General features: G+C 41.3%; 1 protein-coding gene across 1 annotated transcript in view; it reads left to right on the top strand.

Annotated features, from left to right (window-relative positions):
* Window positions 1-21,508, top strand: part of P2RX2 (purinergic receptor P2X 2) — a 185,821-nt gene that overhangs the window by 92,589 nt on the left and 71,724 nt on the right. The window contains exons 6-8 of the mRNA XM_078666011.1: window positions 1,523-1,603; window positions 4,379-4,517; window positions 8,899-9,029. Of these exons, the coding sequence (XP_078522137.1) occupies window positions 1,523-1,603; window positions 4,379-4,517; window positions 8,899-9,029 (351 nt within the window). The remainder of the gene's footprint in view (window positions 1-1,522; window positions 1,604-4,378; window positions 4,518-8,898; window positions 9,030-21,508) is intronic.

Genomic DNA, 21,508 nt, shown 5'->3' with positions numbered 1-21,508 from the left:
CAAAATATTTGGAAATCAATAAGATCTTAGAGGATGTGCAATTTGGATTTCATCCTGTTCATGGCACTGAGACTTCCTTAGTGACCCTGATGAATGAGCTTTGGATGCGTGCAAACAGAGGTCAAGCAGCAGTTCTTATTCTGCTTGACCTGTCTGCCGCATTCGACACAGTCAACCATGCTATCCTGTTGAGGCGGCTCGGGGAGGTGGGAATAGCAGGTATGGCTTTGAGCTGGTTTCAATCCTTCCTCTCAGAGAGGAGACAAGCGGTGGCCCTCACCCTACCAGTCTGACTTTATTAACTTCATGCATGGCGTGCCTCAGGGCTCTGCAATTAGCCCAATTTTATTTAATATCTACATGAAACCTCTGATTGCTGTCATAAGGGTGCATAACATTATGATCGGAAATTATGCTGATGACACTCAACTGATTCTCTCCTTAGTGGGAGAACAGTCTACATCTCTGGCAGTGTTTCATTATTGCCTGCGAGCCACAGCTCAGTGGCTGAGGAAGAACTCATTGCAATTTAATGCTGATAAAACCGAGGTTCTCTACTGCTCAGTGGAGAAGGTTCCACCAGCGCTGCCCGTAAATGTTTGGCCTCTAGCTACATCCACTGCACTGAGGCCTGTTGAGAAGGTACAAAATCTGGGCATCATGTTCAATAACAAGCTGACGTTGGAGTCACAGGTTAACAAAACTGTGGGAAGCTGTTTTGCTATTATTAAAGTTTTACAGAAGATGTTTCCTCTGCTGCCTAATCACGCGTAAGCGCTGGTAGTACAAAGTACTATATTAAGCAGAATGGATTATTGTAATGCACTGTTATTGGAGTCCCCGAGATATCTAATAGAGAGGCTCCAGAGGATTTAGTCAACAGCAGCCAAGCTAGCCTTGGGGAGGTCCAGACGTTCCTCCACTACGTCGGCTTTGGCGGAGCTGCACAGGCTCCCGATAATGCAAAGAATTCTGTTCAAATCCCTCTGCATAGTCTTCAAGGCCCTGCATGGGTTTGGACCAGTACCTATGCAGAGGAAGTTTGCTTGGTATGTACCTGAGTGAAGCCTTCGCTCCCCCTCGGCTAGATTGGTTAAACTACCAAGATTCAACAAAACGAAATCTGGTGGCAGAGCCTTCAGTTCTCGGCCGCCCGTACATGGATAAACTCCCACTAGAGCTGAGACAACTGATGGATCTTCTCCCTTTCAGGAAGAGACTAAAAAATTGGCTCTTTCCCAATGCATAACCTGTTACCAGTTTCCCGTGTAGCATTACTCTTAACGTGCACTTTGATGTCAGCGCTAGGATGCCTGTTCAGTGATAAAGCGCTTTATAAATGAGATAAATAAATACAAATAAATAAATAAGAATAGTATGATGTTCTGTCTCAATTTAAGGATTATTTAGGGACCTTACTGTTTCATTCCCCTCTTTTACTGCTATGTGTATTCTCTCCCATGGGTCTTTCTGATGTCTTCAGAGCTGTACGTCTGACTTTCGTTTTTTTTCTTTTTTACAGCGAGTCGCTTCAGAAGTTTGCACCAAATTTTACAGTTTTAATCAAGAACAATATCCACTTCCCGCAGTTTGGATTCGCTAAGTAAGTACATATTGCTTATTAGTTTGGTGAAAGACCAGATAGTTTTGTGAACAGTAGGCTTCAAGTGAGAGAATTGATGGCTCAGCTCCAAAGTCAAAGGCTAGTGGGATTTGCCACAGCATAAAATTGATTAGAACATAAAACCTGGGATCTCCCTTTGAGACAAATGAGAGGAAAAATCAAGGTTCATGTTAAGTTTCAAAAATTCAGAATTCAGTGTTTATTTCTGCCTTTCCTGATACATTTGAGAACATTCCATTCTCTGTGGGTGGAATTTTTGTTCAGCATAATAGAGCTTCTGCCTTGGCTTATACCATTCACTAAAGCCCCTCTACCTCATTATAGTGCCTTGTCTGCAGCTTGGCGCTATACCTCGAGAGAGGGCCTTTAATGACCGGTATAGCCTGAGATAGAAGAGCTATAAATCTTGCTTAAAACACTGGAATGCTAACAGCTCCAAGAGAGACAGGTGCTGGGAACACAGGGAGAAGCTTGTAATCCCAGTGTCTCTTAAGAAATTAACTAAGACATTCCATCCTCATGGGGCAGAATGTCCCGCTTACTGATTAGTAATTTCCATTACTCTTAGTCCTACTCGTCCTCATCCCAGTCATTGCTTATTCAGTGAAGCCCACTTTGGGACACGAATACTCCAAAAAAAAGCTGTCAATGCAAGTTCTGAACACATTTAACTTGGGGCAGTCAAAACAAACGTTTCACAACCCTAATCCTCAGTATTACACCAGAAGATAAAGAGCTCTGTTTATAGGAGATCTCAGGACCCCGATGTGTATTGGCAAAGTGTCTTCCTTGTAGTATCCTGCTTTGGGCATTGGGGTGCTTTTTTATTTAAAAAAATTAAAATCTAGTTTGCTCTAATAACTTCTCAGACATGCCAGTTCTGACTGGTTTTATTTCTTAATCAATGGTCAGGAATGATTCACTCAGCAGATTCTCCATCAATAGCTGAAGCAAAAATCACCATCTTTTTCAAAAAAGGAGGGGAAAGGATCTCTGCGGCCAGGTATCCTCCGCCCCACACCAGCAGGTGTTGATATAGAAACCTTGATCAATTCCTTTGATCAATTTCTAATCTGTGACTAGTGTAATCTCTGAAAAGTATTTTTATCCCTGTACCTACTCACTCTGGTGGTCTGTAGCCAGAATGAGTTGACTCTCACAAAGAGAAAACAGCACCTTGTGGGAATCAACCACAACATTTTGTGTGGAGAGAATTGTATTGCATATTATGATTAGATTGTATTTTATACACAGTTCTATCAATGATTTATACGTTTTATTTGCTTATTTTGCGCAGTAATGCAAATGTCGTTTTTTGATATAATGCTTACTAATGGGGTTAGTCCATTAATAAGCGTTTCCAAATAGTGCAGATAATTTATTTTAAGTATAGGTTAATTATCATTTTGCCCATGATCAACTAATGTGGTTAAAGTGAGACTCATGTTTTTACTTTTGTGGTTTCTTCTTTGTTCGTGTTCTTAGTGACTACTCTGTGTTCATGTGATTGCAATGTTCATCCTCTGTGCTTTCCTGTGTATTGTGTTTTCAGATTGTTATGCATTTTTTATTTTTGTGTTTCTTCATCATGTATGTATTAAATCTGTATGTTGGATGGACAAGGGGTTGGTGAGAATGTGTGTTAAAGTTAGGGCATGTATGTCAATGTGACAGCATGTGTGCTATCTGGGTGAACGAGAAGGACAATGGTGTCCGTGCTGTTATGTTAAGGGTAGGCCTGTAAGTATGTTAAACATTACAATATTTAACCATGTGAGATATTTTTGTGAAGTAAATACTCCTAGTAAGAGGTGCAAATGCAAACGATTGGAAACCCTAGGCTGTCTGTCTTTAATCTTGCAGTGCATGGAGAGAATGTTATTCAGTCACAAGGTTTTCTCAATCCCTGATTTGGCTGCTGGATTGGCCAAGGGTGTGCAAACCAATGCTAATTGAGGGAAAGGGCTTCTTTGAAGCTGGTACCCCCATGAACAAGGGGGCTGGGACAACCAGTTTACACTACCACAGACACAAACCAAGCCTCCACCCCAATCACTGTTGATCACTTTTCCTTTCAGAAGGAATTCCATTGATGACCAAGAATTCAATAACCTCATCCTCCGTCCCTTTGCCATATTAGGAACCTCTCCTTTCGCCATTAATGTTTCACTAGCATGGGCATCAATATAGATGGACTGGTAAATGGTCTGGAATGTATGTACCCTCTGAGACACATATGCAGAGGGTACTGGTAATTCAAAGGGTGGGAAAAATCTTGGTTGTTACGAGTTGGACCTTGAAGGTCCACTATGAAATGAGGATTTACTGCAGAATCATTAATTATTTTGTTCCAATTCCCCTGGCAATTCCTCATTTTGGATCAGGCTATGCTTTTAGCAGCTGAAATCTCTAGGTGTAAGGTAAGCAATCCTTGGTGTTGAACGGATCTTATATTTCCGATGGGGCTGGTAACAGCAGTCCGTGGCCCCATCTGAATTATGTGGCTGCTCATAATGAGGACGTATGTATGTAGTTGAGGAATAATTGCATGCTTGTTGAATCTATTTTTTCATTGTGCCTACGCATCAATGGGATTAACAATGCAAATTTGTGTGTCTTGCCACAATGAGCAGCAAGTGTATGTTAAGATGGTATGTGTCTTTGCGTGTGTTTTCACCCTTAACTGCATGTCCATGCTGTTGTGTATATGTATCTACATGCTTAACGTTGCAGCAGCATTGTGTGCGTTTTCAGGGGGAATATTCGGGATCACAATGGCCACCACCTTAAAAACTGTATCTTCCATCCTGTCACCGACCTCTACTGCCCAATCTTCAGGTTGGGCTTCATTGTGGAGCAGGCAGGCGAGAACTTCACAGAGCTTGCCTACAAGGTAAATTTATATGTAATACCACCAGAAATACCTCATAACTTAAACAAATAAACTTTGGTAGACTTCGAAACCAAACAAGGAAACCAAAAAACATTCACAGACTCATAGCAAGATTGGGAAACTTAAAACTGCTAAATATTCAAAATCATTTGCTTTTAAACTGCTAAATGTTCACACAGCAGGAAAGCAAACCTATCAAAAAACTAAAAACATACTTGTTGAGTTCCCAAAGAAATGTATGAACTATGTCAGATACTACAGATACAATGCTACTACATAATCTAAACCAGGATGCTCTAGGTCTGCATTTAAAATAATGACTAAAACTACTGAACATTATAAACTGTGAGAGAAAAGCCAAGAACCCCTAAAGTCACTTAACATTACCAAGCATTGGCAGTACACCCACTGTATCTTAAAACCAATAAACAATTGTAAACCAGGAGAACAATCTCAAGGTGACCCAAAAGCCAATTATCATTAGCAGAGTCAAAATGCAAACCCCAGGATTATTAATTTAGGTTTGCAAAGAGAGCAAACTTGGTAAACTCTAAAACCACTTCTCATGATAGACTCAATCTCTAAGATCATTAACTACTAGACAACATTGCCTTTAAGACCAGTGCCAAGGAAATTCTGAAACCACTAAACATTTATCATGTAAGAGATTAGGCTTAACATAAAATGACTTAGGACAGACGTAACCCATTTAACACCGCTATAATAAATTAATTTTACAAGTCTGCAAACCTAACCTTAGGAAAGATGAAAAGTACCTAATATTCAAACACTATGGGGTTAACCTGGCAGAAACCCTTAAATCAATTAACAACAACATATTGGGAGAGCAAACCCAAGAATCATAAAATCATTTAATGCTTGTAGACTGGGAGAAGAAACACGTGTGAGTAAACGCCATGGAACATAAAAAAGCAATATAATGTGATGGTTTAGCAGAGGGAATTGAATGAAAATCACTTAAAATGGTAGACAGTGAGGGCAAAACCAAGGGAACACAAAGCCACTTAAACACAATAGAGATCATGGATTTTAAGACTGGTTAAGCAAAACCAGAGAACCTCAAAACCACATAACAGACAGTTATAGGAAACCACTAAAGAAAATAACTTAACAACATAGGGGCACATTAGGATGGCGGGCGGACATCCCGTCGTACAGAGGGACCGCCCGTCATAAGGGTGGGGGTCCCGTGCTTGCTATTAGGATGCACCCGCCACAGTGGCGGGCGCATCAATCATTCCTGACATTGTGGCGGGCGGTGCACTCGGCACCATCCGCCACAATGCCAGGAAGTCAAACAGACACCGCCACCATATTGCAGCCTTTTCTGCCCGGTCTCAAGTCGACCGGGGCGGAAATGCGGCGGACGGTCTTTCCGTCCGCCATGGACCCCCCAGCCATTATAATATGGCGGTGGTCATTTCTGCAGGGATGGCGGGCGGATCGGCCCCGCCGGGCCGGCGGTGGCTACCGCCGGCCCGGTTGGGGCGATCCGCCCAACATCCTAATGGGGCCCATAGACTTGGAAAGCAAAACCAAAGAAACTTTAAAGCCAATTAACATTAATAGACTTAATAGTCTGGAAGAGTGCAAATGAACCTGTATAACCACGTCATATCAAAAGATTAGGATAGCATATCCAAGGAACTTTAAACCATTTTTTGTCAGCATACTAGAAAAGTAAACTCAAATAAACACTAACACCGCACATTGATAGATTAGGAATGGAAATGCAAAAAAACCTAAAACCACAGTGACATTTACAGACTATGAAAGTAAAGTAAACTTTAAAAAATCTAAAATTCCAATAACATTGATAATCTGGAAGAGCAAAACCAGAAAAGTGCTGAAAGTACAAAAGGTATATTGGAGTAAAGTCATAGTCAAAGATTCCAGCGATTAGTTATCAGCTGGAGAACTGTGATGAATTCTCAGGTTGGGTAAATGAACCTGGTATCTGGAATGAGGGTATCCAAACTACTTTTCATGCTGAGCTTTCAACAGACCCAGCCCGAGGCAAACCTGCTACTTCACAATGCAGTGAGGAGACAGTACCCCCATCTTCCAATGTTTCTAAATATTAAAAAAGTCCCATCCTGGAGACACACGTTTTTTGCACTCGAAGGTCCTCCATACTCAAAGTAAGGGGTTGAGTAAAATAGGACAAGCATCTGGAATCACTTCCCAATGCCTTTACTAGCATTTCCCCTCAACTCATTTTCATCCATCATGTCAAATGCCACCTATCACATCCCAAGTCTGTTCTCTTACAAGCGTTCACTCTCCCAAGTCTTCTTCCACCCGTCACCTCTACCGTTGATCTGGTTATGACCCATACTTCTTTCTCAATCTGTTATCCGCTCTTCATTTCCACTTTCTTTTCTCTCACCTATATTCGTGCTACCATATTATTGTGGGCAAAATATTGAGGACCAAATCATGAAAAAGATAAATGCATATAGGTAAGTATACAGTTAACTCTTAACTCCACACTTATCGTCCCTTACCAACAGATATATAACCAAGATAAGTGGATGCGAAGTTAAGTAAAGAAAACATTTACTTACCTACGTATTCTTACCTTGTCAATACTTAATCCCACATTTTGTATCTCATGATATTATGTTAGCACTATATTTTTTAAATTATATTTAGGTGGAATAACCCTATATTCTCTCCTTAATTTGAATGTCTGATCTTTTCCCATCTTGCGTTCTGTTGCCAATGTCTTCTCCACTCCCTTTTCACTTCTTATTTCCCTCTGTTGTTCTCCTTTCCCCTCCTTTAAAATTGTTGCCACCCTCTCATCTTCTCCCTGTTGGTGAGCACCCTGAATATCGAATCCAGAATATCGATGCATGCAAACATCGAGAACAAAATATCTAAACCACAATATCGAAATGTTTGTAGGTATAGATGTTCTATACCTAACTCCACACATATATATATATATATATATATATATGTATATATATATATATATACATACATATATATATATATATATATATATATTCACTGAAAAAAACCATAGGTTTCAGGCCTGATATAGGTAGGAATTAGCATTTAAAAACCTTAGAAATTCACTGAAAAAAACATAGGATTTAGGGGTGTTATAGTTAGCTGGACATTTCACTCGTATAAAACCATTGAAATTCCTCCGATATAGTTAGTTGTACTCACTATATCTAGCGCGCCCGCAATCCACTGCTGATGATGTCACATATGACATCATCCATGACATGGTCAGTGACATCACTGTGGGTTTTTGTGGGACCCCCTGAGCAGGCCTAGGGGATCAGGGTGTGTCTCCCCTGCCCCCTTTTTGCGTTTTGCAGAGTTTTTTTTTTGTTTTCCTGTGCCTCAGTTCTACCGAGGCGCAAGATGGCTGCCAACACTTCCTGATTTTGAAAGTTGTCAGTCAATGAGAATTCAGCTCGTGCATGGCAGGGTGCTTGTAGGCTGCGCGTAGGGTATGCGGATAGATCCGCGGAACCACCGCGCCCATAGATATATAAATGACTTTAACCGTAATTTTCTCAAAAACTACTGAACAGATTGACACCAGATAAGCGAAAGGCACAATTCGGAACTGAGGACTACCTCTGCCAAATTTTGTGTAATTCCGTCTAGCCGTTCGGGCTGAGCTGTGGCTAAAGGTCCTATGGGAAATTGCATGGGGTAAACACGTTTTAGGACCCCCCTTTTTTCTCGGCCCCCGCTTACCCACTAACCCCCAAATTTTCAGGGAAGGAGCGGAACTGAGCTGGCCAAATGTTTGGAAAATATCGCGCAGATTCATCAATCGGTGCCAAAGTTATTGTCAATAGAATGTTGCGGATTTCCTATGGATATATATCACTTCGGAATAGTAAATCTGTACTTCCCTCCTTGCACGTATGTACCTTTCAGTATATCGTTTCTCGATATTCTGTCCATGTTATTCTTGTATTTTAATATTCTTGGGAACAATATTTAGTAATACAACCTCCCTTTTCGATCCCACTCTTGCGGATATATTACCCCTGTCAACAAACTCATAGCTTCCCTCCTTCATCAGCTCACGTTCTTGTTTCTTCGCACCTCAATTTTCATGATCTCTTTCCCACTCTCCTTTCTCTTCAGCCTCCACAGATGCTTTATTCAGACAGTGTGTAGCCCTGTTGCCTTGCTTGCTATCACCACTTTCCTCAAATTCTTCATCTTAACCATATGACCAGTGTTTGTACTTCCTCTCATCATCTAGTCTAGTCTTCATCTCCCATTTCTTTCACCCTCACATTCCATTCTCTTGTTTTCTCTCCATCATTCCTACCTTTTATTTCGGTCTATAATCTTCTGTGCATTTTTTTTTCTTCAGGGAGGGGTTATTGGGGCTATCATAAACTGGAACTGCAACCTGGACTTAGATGCCTCCGAGTGTATACCTCATTACTCCTTCCGGCGGCTTGACCCTCGAAACAACAAAGCCTCCTCAGGGTACAATTACAGGTGAGTGCCCTGCATGCCAAATGTACAGACTGTCGATGAAAATCTCCTTTTGTTCCGCTCATCAGCAGAATAGTAGACAAAAGTACACAGGTACTTTTTGTGCTTACGCAATTGATCTGGCTTGCATTAAGGAGGGAGGCGTGGAGCCCACACCCCATAGTGAGAAAGAGAGACAGGGTTTTATTTCAGCACCATCATCTGAAGAAAAACAAGCATTGGTAATGCATCGATTTCGCATCTGATAAGCAGCTGTTTTTATCAATCACCGTCCAGAACGAAGGAAAGAGCTCTTTGAGAAGGACCATAGGAGTGGAAAGGATGTGGTGCAGCAACCAGAGCTGCTGACTCGAGGTCAAGGGATCCCGGTTCGAGTTTCGGCAGCACAACATCCTGTAGCCAAATACCGGTCGGTAACGGCCGATTTTGGCCGTTACCGACCGGTATTCGGCTTTTGACATGTAGGTGGCTCGGAAATTTCAAAATCGGTATATTTACCGATTCGGTAAATTTACCACTTCGGGATTTTTCCGATTCGGTAGATATACCGATTCTGTTAATCCATATGTAGGTGGCACAGTTTGCAGTGCCACAGGCCCTTAGGACTTCTTATTTTACCACCCAATTTTATTGGGTGGTAAAATACCGAATTCCAGTGTACATGCACATCTGTGCATGTACACCTATGCCATGTGACACACAGACATGCCCTTAGGGCATGTATGTGTGCCACATGGCACACAAGCCTGCAATTGGGGTGCTACAGGGTGTCAAAGTGACACCCCGTTCCCCCTGCCAGGATTCGGTAAATACCGAATCAGTATTTCACATTGATTCCTATGGGCTTCAAGGCCCATAGGAATCAATGGGAAATACCGATTCGGTATTTACCGAATCGGTAAATACCGAATCTTACAGAAAATTACCTACATCTGCCTACTTCCAATTTACCTACTCTTAAATACCGAATCGGTATGATTCGGTATTTAAGAGTAGGTAAATCGGAATTACCTACATCTGGCCCTTAATCTTTCTGGGTGATAAATTGTGCTATAAAAATGTACTGTAAGACAAAAAAGCAGAAAGATGCAAAACGTTATGAAAAAATAGTTCCACCACAGCGGATGTTTACAGTATTTTGGCTGCGGGAAACTAATAAGAGAAGCATACGAGGAACAAGTATTGGTAAATGCAAGAAATATGCAACAGCCAATAGAAAAGGAGAATAAGTATGTGGAAAGCATAGAAACCAATGAAAAGCCATTAAGGAGAGGTGGGGCAGAATGTAAGCCCCTTTTAAGATAATGTTAAAAATAGTAGATTTCTCCAGCTCAGTGCAAACTTAACAAGGGATGCATAGAAAAAAAAGCAATTTCTCGTCCCCACGCTGATGTGGCTCTACACCTTTTGTCATGGCCTGTGGGAGAGGTACTAATAGCCTTGTTACCCACACTTTCATAACAGTAACAGCTTTTAACCACCCTCTCCATTTTAAGGGTCCACATTTGTGACTTGGGACCATAAGTTTATAGCGCCTAGTTAACAGCAAATATTGTCTGCTGGTGCAGGCAATACTGCTCAACGTGATTGATTTCTTTTTTCCTTACACAGTAACATTCAATTAGACCAGATAGCTGCTAAGACTTTTGGTACTCCATTCAATTACTGAGCTTAAAGCCATATTTTCAGCAGTTTACGAAATGGATAGAACACTGATTGTGCGCAAATTGCAAAAGGGAGGGAAATCAAAAGTTAGGGGCCTAGTAGCTAGAGAAATCTTTTGCCCCAGTTTACAGAAAAAGGGAACATGGAGGATGAACAGGATGGAGGACATTTTGTAAACTTCTTGAAATTAAACGTTGAAGAATGATTGTGTAAAATTCTATGCGTGAGGCAATCAACTTTAAAATTAATGTGTTTATTAATTGGCAGCCAATGTAGTTGACCGTTGGTTGCACTACTCAGTTACCTGGTCAATTGTTTTCAGATTGCACACCAATCTGACCGACACATTCTGCAGTTTCTGACGCCTAATCAAGGACTTTTTGTGTAGGTTAAGGAAGGCCAAATTCCCATAGTCTAATTTAGGTTGTAGGAAGGCATCAGAGACAATCACTCTATATTGGAAAGAGAGAAATGGAAAAAGTCCTACTAAGCTCTTTGAACTAGAATAAACACTTATTTGTGACTGCTGAAATCCGTGGTTCAATTGACAGTACATAGTCCAAAATGAAGGCCAGGTTACAGGCAAATTAGACCATTTCTTGGCAACTGCCAATTAATCTTGTTGATGACAGGAAGATTCCTGGTCTCCATTCAATTCAATTTCAAGAAATTTTTCTTCATCCATACAGGAGTGATTTCAAGTACTGACAGAAAAGCAACAGAGTTGATCAAACTACAAACCAACTGGGTATGATCTACATAACAATATAACTTTACTTTAAAGTTATGCAGAATGTGAACCAGTGGATTGAGATATAAATTAAATTAAACAAGAGAGGGGATAAGATGGCCCTTTTGTTGCACACCGCCAAGAAAGAGATTCGATATGGGAAAAAAGCAAATGAGATAAATACTTTGAGCCCTGTTAGAATGGTAGGAAGTGAACAAGGCGAGAGCAGTGCCCTTCATATCAAGCAAATCTATCTGGTGCAGAGTCATCAAGTAAAATCAGGACTCCCTCATTTTCTACATGCATCTTCATGCACAGATCGTTGCTGACTGGTGTAATAAATTCATACATCAGCATGGTCAAAAGATGACGTGTAAATCATATGGCAAATGATTCTCTTTTGTAAATTCTTTCCACTGCGGTGTGACAGTTTTCTCAACACATTTTGAAATATAAAGCAATACGAGATAGGGTTTTTGAGTCATCTGTTGGGGCGTTTTTAAGGTGTGGGTAGACAACTACAAGTTTACAATTATCTGGAAAAATACCTGAATAATGAGAGCAATTATTCACAACATGCAGGTAGGGAGCTAATTGATCCATAATAATTCTCCGAAGAATGCCCAGCAGGGAATTAGTAGAGCTGGAAGCCCTACTGGTTATAATAACCTTTGACCATTCATCAATCGAGATAGGCTGAAGAAAACTTAGTTGCCTTGATGATGTTTCACAACCAAGGAGCTGCTAATGAGACTCACTATAGATCTAGAATCTTCAAGCGCGGGCAATGAGTTGGCTGGTGGGACACAGATTGAGGCTACATGAGATGAAGAATAAGAAATGAAAGCCAGTTCATCCCTAATAGCGTTTATGTTTTCTGAGACAACAGGAGCCAAATTGTTAGCGAAATATTGACAAAGCGCAATAGATTTATTCATAGCCATAAGGTGTGTAAGATATTTATAGTTTAAAATCAATTCTTTAGTTCTATTTTTAACAGCCAGGACATTTAAGAGTAATAGGATATTTTAGCTGATCTAATCAAGAAGCAATATTTCCACAGCTGGCAGTAGTATAAAGTTATATCGTTGGGGTTTTAGAATTTCCTCCACTTTCTTTTCAAATGGCTTAGAATTGACTTTTCCTGTCTGAGAGTGGGTGTAAGCTATTTACAGGAAGCAGGAGCCAAGCTGACTACGCAGTGAAGCACAGCATATATCTGAACTCCAAGTCCAAGTGCTGATAGACATGTTCAATTATTGCAGAAGGATTGGTTTTGTCCCATACACAGGAAAAGGAGGTCAAAAAGTTGTAAACGGTGTGCCAGCTTAGACACATTTCTATCCAATCGGTTTCTTTTATACACAAATATCGTACAAATTTGTCCCAACGAAGAAGCTGAAACAATTACAATTTGAAAAGAAAACCAATTAAGTGGTGGCCTGACCCACATATATCAATAATATAAATAAATAAACTCAATTTGGGAATGAACTTTTTTGTGAGTAGGTTCCTGAATATGTTGACGTAGATCCAAGCTAGGGACTAGTTGGAAAATATAATTCACAGTGGAATAACTAGTGATTTCGCCCCAAAAATTAAAATCTCCCAGAATATAGAGCTGGGTATGTCGTCTGAGGAAGTGTAGAATTAACTCTTTTAAAAGAAAGAAATATTTAAGTGGTATGGTGTGGAGAGCGAGAATTTAACAAGCTCATTATAGACATCTCTAAAATTCGGAGGAGAGTCTCAGCCTCAAGAACAGCAATTTATTTATTTATTTACTTGAACTTGTAATGCGCAACAGCTACCCGCAGTGGGTTTCCCGGCGCCTGGGATAGACAAAAGTAGAAAGAGAAGACACAGCAACAATACCATGAACCAGCTAGAGCGACAGGATAAATCTATTGGAAGAGTAGGGTCTTAAGCTTTTTCCGAAAGCAGAATAGGTCTGTCTCTGATTTCAGGGCGATAGGTAGCGTGTTCCAGGATTTGGGGCCTAGATGGGAGAAGGACCGACCCCCCATCTTTACAAGTTTGAATCTTGGAACAACAAAATCGCCATTAACAGAAGATCTTAATGTGCGACTGGGTATGTAAGGTTGGACAAGACTGTAGATATTTTGGGGCCGAGCCCTGCTTGGACACAGATATTCATGCAATCTTTATGTAAAATAACTACACCACCACCCAGTATACCAATGCAATCGTAGCAAAAGATTTATGGTTCTCAGAAAGCCAGGTTTCTGTGAGGAAGAGTAAATGTAGGTCATTATCAGCAATGAGATTAATAATAGCTGTTCTGCATTGTGTTGACAAATTCAAATTACAAGGCAGTCAAAGAGCTTAGGCTTGGTCATATTATGATGATTAAATGGGTTAAAGCGAGACGCTGAGAGGGGCGCTAGGAAGTAGGTCCTCTTTGGATAATATACTATAAGTAACTGAATTAAGCGAGTTCAGTGCTGAAAACGAAGATAAATTAAACATACTTGAACTTAAGAAGGCCTGGCCATACATCAAACAGTCAGCATGGGTGCCACACCCATGTACGCACGGGTGCAAATAAGATTGCCTTTGGCATATCTTCAATGCGCTGCCTGATGGGGCGTGCTGATGCACACCGCCAATCTCCTTCCCAAGACATCCAGGTTCCCATGCATGTTCAAGTTGTGACTAGATCACTGAGTGTGTAAGAGGCAGGGGAAACCCAATAAACCCTTGTAGGCTTGGGCGCTGAATATTTGAAGTCACAGTGTGCTACAAGGGACTTGTTAAAAAACAGAGAGTCTTAGTTGTGAGTCGTACATACGTAACAAACTCAAGTGTATCAACAGAGTATCACACTTCGTTTTGCATTGGAATCAATCAAAGGAAGGATGAACAGGGAACACACGGAGAAAGTTTTTTGTTTATGAAAAAATTATTATTATGTATTAAGATGATGAAACAATGAATTTACATCGTGGGAGACAGGTACATAGAAATAAATCCAAGCAAAAACTGAGAACAGAGATGTAGTTAATCACATTCCTTCAGTTCACAGCTCTAACATCAACTCCTGGTTAGTGTAACAAACAATCAAAGGTAATTAATAAACTATGATCGAATGTTGGTGACAACGCAGCACTATTAGGAGATGATGGAGGTGTCGACGTTTCGGTCTAGTGTGCAGTCGTCATGTAGACCATCATCAGGACTAAACATTTCATTGCAGAAAGAACTCCCTGAAATTTCTGTAATCTGTGTATTGGTTTTGAGAGGACCACAGGTGAAGATGGGGGGTCACTATTGTTCTAGTGTAGTGGGACAAAAGTTCCAATAAATGATGAATAACGAATCAGCAATTGAAGCGTAACTTCGTATTTTTGTTCAAACGAAGAGTCACGTCCTTAGTCGGCCAAGTTCATCCTTCCTTTGATTGATTCCAATGCAAAACAAAGTGTGATACTCTGTTGATACACTTGAGTTTGTTACGTATGTACGACTCACAACTAAGACTCTCTAATAGATCACTGAGTGACAACTCTCTGCATTGCGCCAGCACATAGAAATCAAAATAAAATACCACAGACTATATAAGTAAAAGAACACTCAAGTCATAAAGTGTTTAGTGTGGGAATAATAAACTGGGAATAATAAACAGGGCCACAGCTGTAAAAAGTGCAAAGTGCAAAACTAGTAATAGGTTAAAAGTAGCACTTGAGTTAACTATAAAACAAAGTCATACAAGCAAAGCGTTTGCCAAAAGCATCGAGGGCTACCAGGCAAGAATCACAATGATTTAATGCTGCAGTCAGTAGTTCTGAAAAAGATGAAAGAACTGGCAGGCGATAGCAGTCCTCTCTGAGGTACCTGATATCCCATGACATGTTCTCATAAGGATCCTCTATAGTCCCTTTGTATTTTGTTAATTCATGGACACACTCTTAAGGGATTGCTAAGAAAGCAGAGGGAAACCCATGCCCTACTAGGCATTTATAACCTATCGGTGTAGGTAGAATTCTCTGTATACACCCCCTCCTAAGGGAATTGGGGGGGGGGGAGATCTGGTATGGCACCTTCTGGATGCCCTCTTAAGGTTTCAACCCTCTGCTCTGAGGAAGAACAGAGTGAGGCTTCTTTTAAAGTGAGCCTAATTTTCACTAATGGCCAGCTGTTTAGGTTACTCAGAACTTGGACATTTTCCTTTGTTCTCTCTGCCTCTGATTGGTCTGTACCATGCTAAATGCCCCTGTATCATTATTTTGTGCATGACTGCTTAAAAATAAAAATGAAGTTAAAAAAAGAGAACTTGGACAGTTGTAGGCAGTAAGTGTCATGGATGTTTGGTAGTATCAAGAACTTGGAGTGAAGCTCTCTTTTGTTTGTTTTGTTATTAAGAAAAAGAAAGGGTGAATCTGCCAAGTAACTGTGGTGCCCTCATGCACCTAAATACAGGTGAAAGATGTCTCATGCCTCCTTAAGAAGGTCCCAGTCGGAGCAAAAAACGCAAAGGGCAGATAAATCTTCCTTGGGGACTGAGGCCTAGATGTAGGTAAATGTGAATTACCGATTCATAAATACCGAATTTTACCGATTCGGTATTCATGAATCGGTAATTCAAATGTAGGTAGAAATTCGGTAATAAATACCGAATCGGTATGATTCGGTATTTACCGATTCTGTAATTACAGAATCGGTATTTGCCATTGATTCCTATGGGCCTCGAAGCCCATGGGATTCAATGGCAGTTTCCGATTTGGTAATTACTCAATCGGTAAAAATACCGAATTTACAAGGGGTACAGGGTATCACTTTGACACCCTGTTGCACCCCTGTAACTGGCCCTTAGGGCATGTCTGTGTGCCACATGGCACAGGTGTACATGCACAGATGTGCATGTACACATGAGTTCGTTATTTACCATGCAATTGTATTACATGCCCTGTAGCACTGTTAGAAGTGCTACCTACATAGGAAAATACAGATTCTGTAATTTTACCGATCAGTAATTTTACCGATTTGGTAAAATTACCGATTCGGTAAAATTACCGAATCTGTATGTTTTTAGTGCCCCTACATACCAATGTCAAAATACCGGTCGGAAACGGCCGAAAATCGGTATTTTCGGCCGATTCCGACCGGTATTTTGACACCTACATCTGGCCCTTAGTTCTTAATTGAAGATGACTAGTTTTGTATGAGTTTGAAAGCAAGATACCAAACTACCTAGTGGCGTTGGGACAATTTTCAGAGTGGGGGTGCTGCCATTAATTTTTTATCACTGAAGTCATAGGGAAGTGTCACACAAAGAAATAGTGTAGCAAATGTGCCCTCTTCTTTCAGCTGAAAGTGGTAAGGGTGTGGTATGCAGCGGCTGTTTACGTGCAGTCTCAGCTGTCCATGCCATGCCCCCTACACATGCAGACTCTTCTGTTCACATGCAGTCTCTGCTGTCCATTCCATGCCTCTTTCACGTGCAGCCTCTGCTTTAAATGCCGTGCCTCTTTCACAAGCAGTCTCTTCTGTCCATGCCGTGCCTCTTTCACGTGCAGTCTCTACTGTCCATGTCATGCCTCTTTCTCACACCACTTCTCTGCTGTGATGCCGTGCCTCTTTCACAAGCAGTCTCTCCTGTCCATGACATGCCCCTTTCACATGGAGTCTCTACTGTCCATGTCATGTGTCTTTCACACTCCTTTGCTGCTGTCATGCCGTGCCTCTTTCACGTGCAGTCTCTGCTGTCCAAGGTGTGCTACTTTCACGTGCAGTCTCTGCTGTCCTTGACGTGCCTCTTTCACATGCAGACTCTGATGTTCAACTTGTTTCTACTACAGATGTAGTCTACGTTATCTAAGTCAAGATTACTAAACATGCATTCTCCGCTGTCCATGTCGTGCCTCTTTCACATGCAGTCTCTGCTGTCCATGCCATGCCTATTTCATATGCCGACTCTCCTGTTCTCATGCAGTCTCTGTTGCCCATGTCGTGCCTCTTTCCCATGCAGTCTCCGCTGTCCATGCCGTGCATCTTTCACATGCAGACTCTGCTGTTCACATGCAGTCTTTGTTGCCCATGCCATGCCTCTTTCCCATGCAGTCTCTGCTGTCCATGCCGTGCATCTTTCACATGCAGACTCTGCTGTTCACATGCAGTTTCTGATGTCCATGCCCTGCCTCTTTCACATGCAGTCTCTGCTATCCATGCCATGCCTCTTACACATGCAGTCTCAGCTATCCATGCCATGCCTTATTTACATGCAATCTCTGCTGTCTATTTCACATGTAGATTCTGCAGACCAAGCCATGCCACTTTCAAGTGCAGTCTCTGCTGTCCATGCCGTGCCTCTTTCATATGCAGTCTCTGCTGTCCATGCTGTGCCTCTTTCACATGCAGACTCTTTTGTTCACATGCAGTCTCTGCTGTCCATGCTTTGCCTCTATCACATGCAGTCACTGCTGTCTATGTTGTGCCTCTTTTGCGTGCAGTCTCTCCTGTCCATGCCGTGCCTCTTTTATATGCAGTTTCTGCTTTCCATGCCACGCCTCTTACACATGCAGTCTCAGCTGTCCATGCCATGCCTTTTTTACATGCTGTCGCTGCTGTCAATGCTGTGTCTTTTTCACATGCAGACCCTGCTGTTCACATGCAGTTTTTGCTGTCCAAGTAATGCCTCTTTCACATGCAGACTCTGGCGTTCACGTGCAGTCTATGTTGTCCATGCTGTGCCTGTTACACATGCTGTCTCTGCTGTCCTTGCCATGCCTCTTTTACTTGCAGACTCTACTGTTGAACTTTTTTCTCTTACACATGTACTCTCCGTTATCCTCGTCATAATTCTGTAACATGAAGTCTCAGCTGTTCTTGCCTGTCTCTTTCATAAACAGTCTCTGCTGTCCGTGCAAATACTCTCTTGTGTATGAACCTCCAGTCTTCATGCAGTGGAGTCAGTGGTCTGACTTATGCATCATTCATCAGCTCTTTTTCAGAGGCGCTTGAAGGGTGGGGGAGGAAAGGGGTTGAGCTGCAGCACCCCACAAAAAAATAAATTCTGGAGTTCTGAAGGTGAATGAAGAACATAGATGCATTTAATTTGAATCTTGTTACACTGGTCAAATGTCAAGCTCTGTTTTCTAACTGCTACTTATTCTGCTAACATCCAAATTGGTGTTTACTTTTCTTTCACGGAATGCAAAGTGAGAGGATTTAGTAAGGTGAAGTATGTCACAATCTTGCTGAGTGTGAAAAGAAAGGCTGAAGAATGTCACTTTTTAGGTCGAGCTTTAATCGACCTGTTATATCTCTTCTGTGGGGTTTGGCAAACCCACTGATTGTCATTGGTTCATATCTGTGGCATTCTGTGGCATTCAGAAATGCTGGTTTGTTATTGGTGCATTTGTGTACATGCCCCTCTAGTCCCTGGTGATTTCACTTTGAAAACGTTTCATTTGGCCATCACACTGTACAGCGTATAATGGCCCCTCCTCGTTTTCATTCCTCGGCTAGTCTCATTTGGTAGTGACTCAATAGGCTTATCTATGTGGTTACTTGTACGAGCACACGTAACCTCGCTCTACTCACACGTTTTCAGCCCGTAACGCTTGCACCTAAATTATGTTGCGTACTCCCACTGCTGCCGCACATACGCTCCTCCCCTTTCTTTTTTTTAATTAAATATGTTTATTGGTTTTGTTAACAGCCATACAAAAATAGTTACACAACAGTCGTCAAGTTATTCGGTACAGTACATGTGCATATAGTGGTCTAGGTATATATCAAGCATTTCCATCCCTCTCCGCATTCCAGCGCATCTCCAGTTCTACCATAGGGGACACACAAATTCTCCTCCCCTTTCTAAGAATCGCCAGCCCTCTGGACTCCCACATGTGCCCTCAGAGACCCCTTCCCCGTCTGCCTCCATCCGAGCCCCACCTCCAGTGGTAAGCCATGCCCCGACTACACTTGTTGATGCCGGTGAGTGGATGTCCAGCCACCTGCCCGCTCCAGATGTAGGACAGATGATATTTCTGATGACAATCACAAAGTCCAGGGGGCAGACCCCTTTCTTACACGAAAAAAATACCTCACTTGGAAAATAGGACAGACTGTGAAAGAAACGCTGCAGTCTCTGGGTAGATAGGCCAGAGGTTTGGGAGCCTGCGGCTAAGCTGAAATGTGTGTACAAGTGTTCGGTTCTGGGTGGCTCCGCTCCACTTTTCATCCTTCCCAGGCAGGACGACAAAATGCAGCCTCTGAGCTCCCCGAGTCTCTCTCAAAAGTTCTTAACCATCATCCAACTACACCCCAGACCCATCCCACCGAACTCCACGCTGGTCCGGGTCCCTCTAGCTGCTCGAGCCCTCGAACCCCTCTGCAGAAAAACCTTTCCACCTAAACAGAGGCCTCATTTAAAGCCCCTACTTTCAGGACCCTCGCTCCTTATGACTGAAGACCAAAGCGGTCGATAAAGCGCAGAGAAACAGAACAGAAACAGAAATATACAGAAATCAGGTATTTTGTAGGGTGTCTATTCCTGCTGTCAGTCATGACTGCCAGGAACATTGATGACCCCTTTGACAGTGTATGGGGGTTAAAAACAAGCATTTGCAATGCAATAGGTCTCACATTAGGAACGTTTGAGCTATTGGTATTGTAAATGACACATTTCTTATTTATGTATTGGTTGGGAAAATAGCTAAATTAATAGCTTTGTCATTTACAATGCCAATAGTTTTAACTTTTGCAAATGTGACACCTATAGCATTTGTAATGCAATATGTGTTGTATTTACGTGACTTAGATGTATTGATATTAAAAATAACAATGGCTTTTAATTTTTTTTAATAATTAATACTTAAATAAAATGTATTGTAATTTATAATGGCAATAGCTTAAACTTTTGTAAATAACTTTTGTGAGGATTATGTTCAGTGTATTTTATTGTGATGAAAATCCAAGCACAGAAGTGAAATATTAACAACTTTTTGTGATATTTGCAATAAAGCTTGAAACAGTGAGAGAACATATTTGAACCAGTTGTTGTTGAATGGCTGCACAGATTGATGCTGTGGTGGCGCAGAGTGGTGTTGTGGTGGCGACGAGTGACGCGGTGGCGTTCAGTGATGCTGTGGTAGCGCATAGTGATGTTGTGGTGCCCCTGAGTGATGCGGTGGTGGTGCTAAGTGATGCTGTGGTGATGCGATAGATAGACAGAGTGAGTGCGATAGATAGCTAGAGTGAGGGTGATAGAGGGAGGGCAATAGGTAGAGGGAGGGCGATAGATAGATATAGTGAGGGCAATAGATAGAAAGATAGAGTGAGGGCGATAGATAGATAGATAGATAGATAGATAGATAGATAGATAGATAGATAGATAGATAGATAGATAGATAGACAGAGGCTGTTAGATAGATATAGATAGATAGATAGATAGATAGATAGATAGATAGATAGATAGATAGATAGATAGATAGATAGATAGAGGGCGCTAGATAGAGTGAGGGTGATAGATAGAGTGAGGGCGATTGATAGATAGATAGATAGAGTTAGGGTGATAGATAGTAAGATAGATAGATAGATAGATAGATAGATAGATAGATAGATAGATAAGATAGATAGATAGATAGATAGATAGATAGATAGATAGATAGATAGATAGATAGATAGATAGATAGATAGATAGATAGATAGATAGATAGATAGATAGATAGATAGATAGATAGATAGATAGATAGATAGATAGATAGATAGGGAGGGCGATAGATAGATAGATAGAGGACAATAAATAGATAGAGATAGAGAACGATAGATAGATAGAGTGAGGGCGATAGATAGATAGATAGATAGATAGATAGATAGATAGATAGATAGATAGATAGATAGATAGATAGAGTGAGGGTGATAGATAGATAGAGTGAGTGTGATAAAAAGATAGAATGAGGGCGATAGATAGATAGAGTGACGGTGATAGATAGAAAGATAGAGTGAGGGCGATAGATAGATAGATAGATAGATAGATAGATAGATAGATAGATAGATAGATAGATAGATAGATAGATAGATAGATAGATAGATAGATAGACAGAGGCTGTTAGATAGATATAGA

This window comes from Lissotriton helveticus, chromosome 11, assembly GCF_964261635.1.
Source record: "Lissotriton helveticus chromosome 11, aLisHel1.1, whole genome shotgun sequence".
NCBI lineage: Eukaryota > Metazoa > Chordata > Amphibia > Caudata > Salamandridae > Lissotriton > Lissotriton helveticus.
The sequence above is the reverse complement of the archived record's forward strand: the minus strand, read 5'-3'. Positions and strand labels throughout refer to the sequence as shown.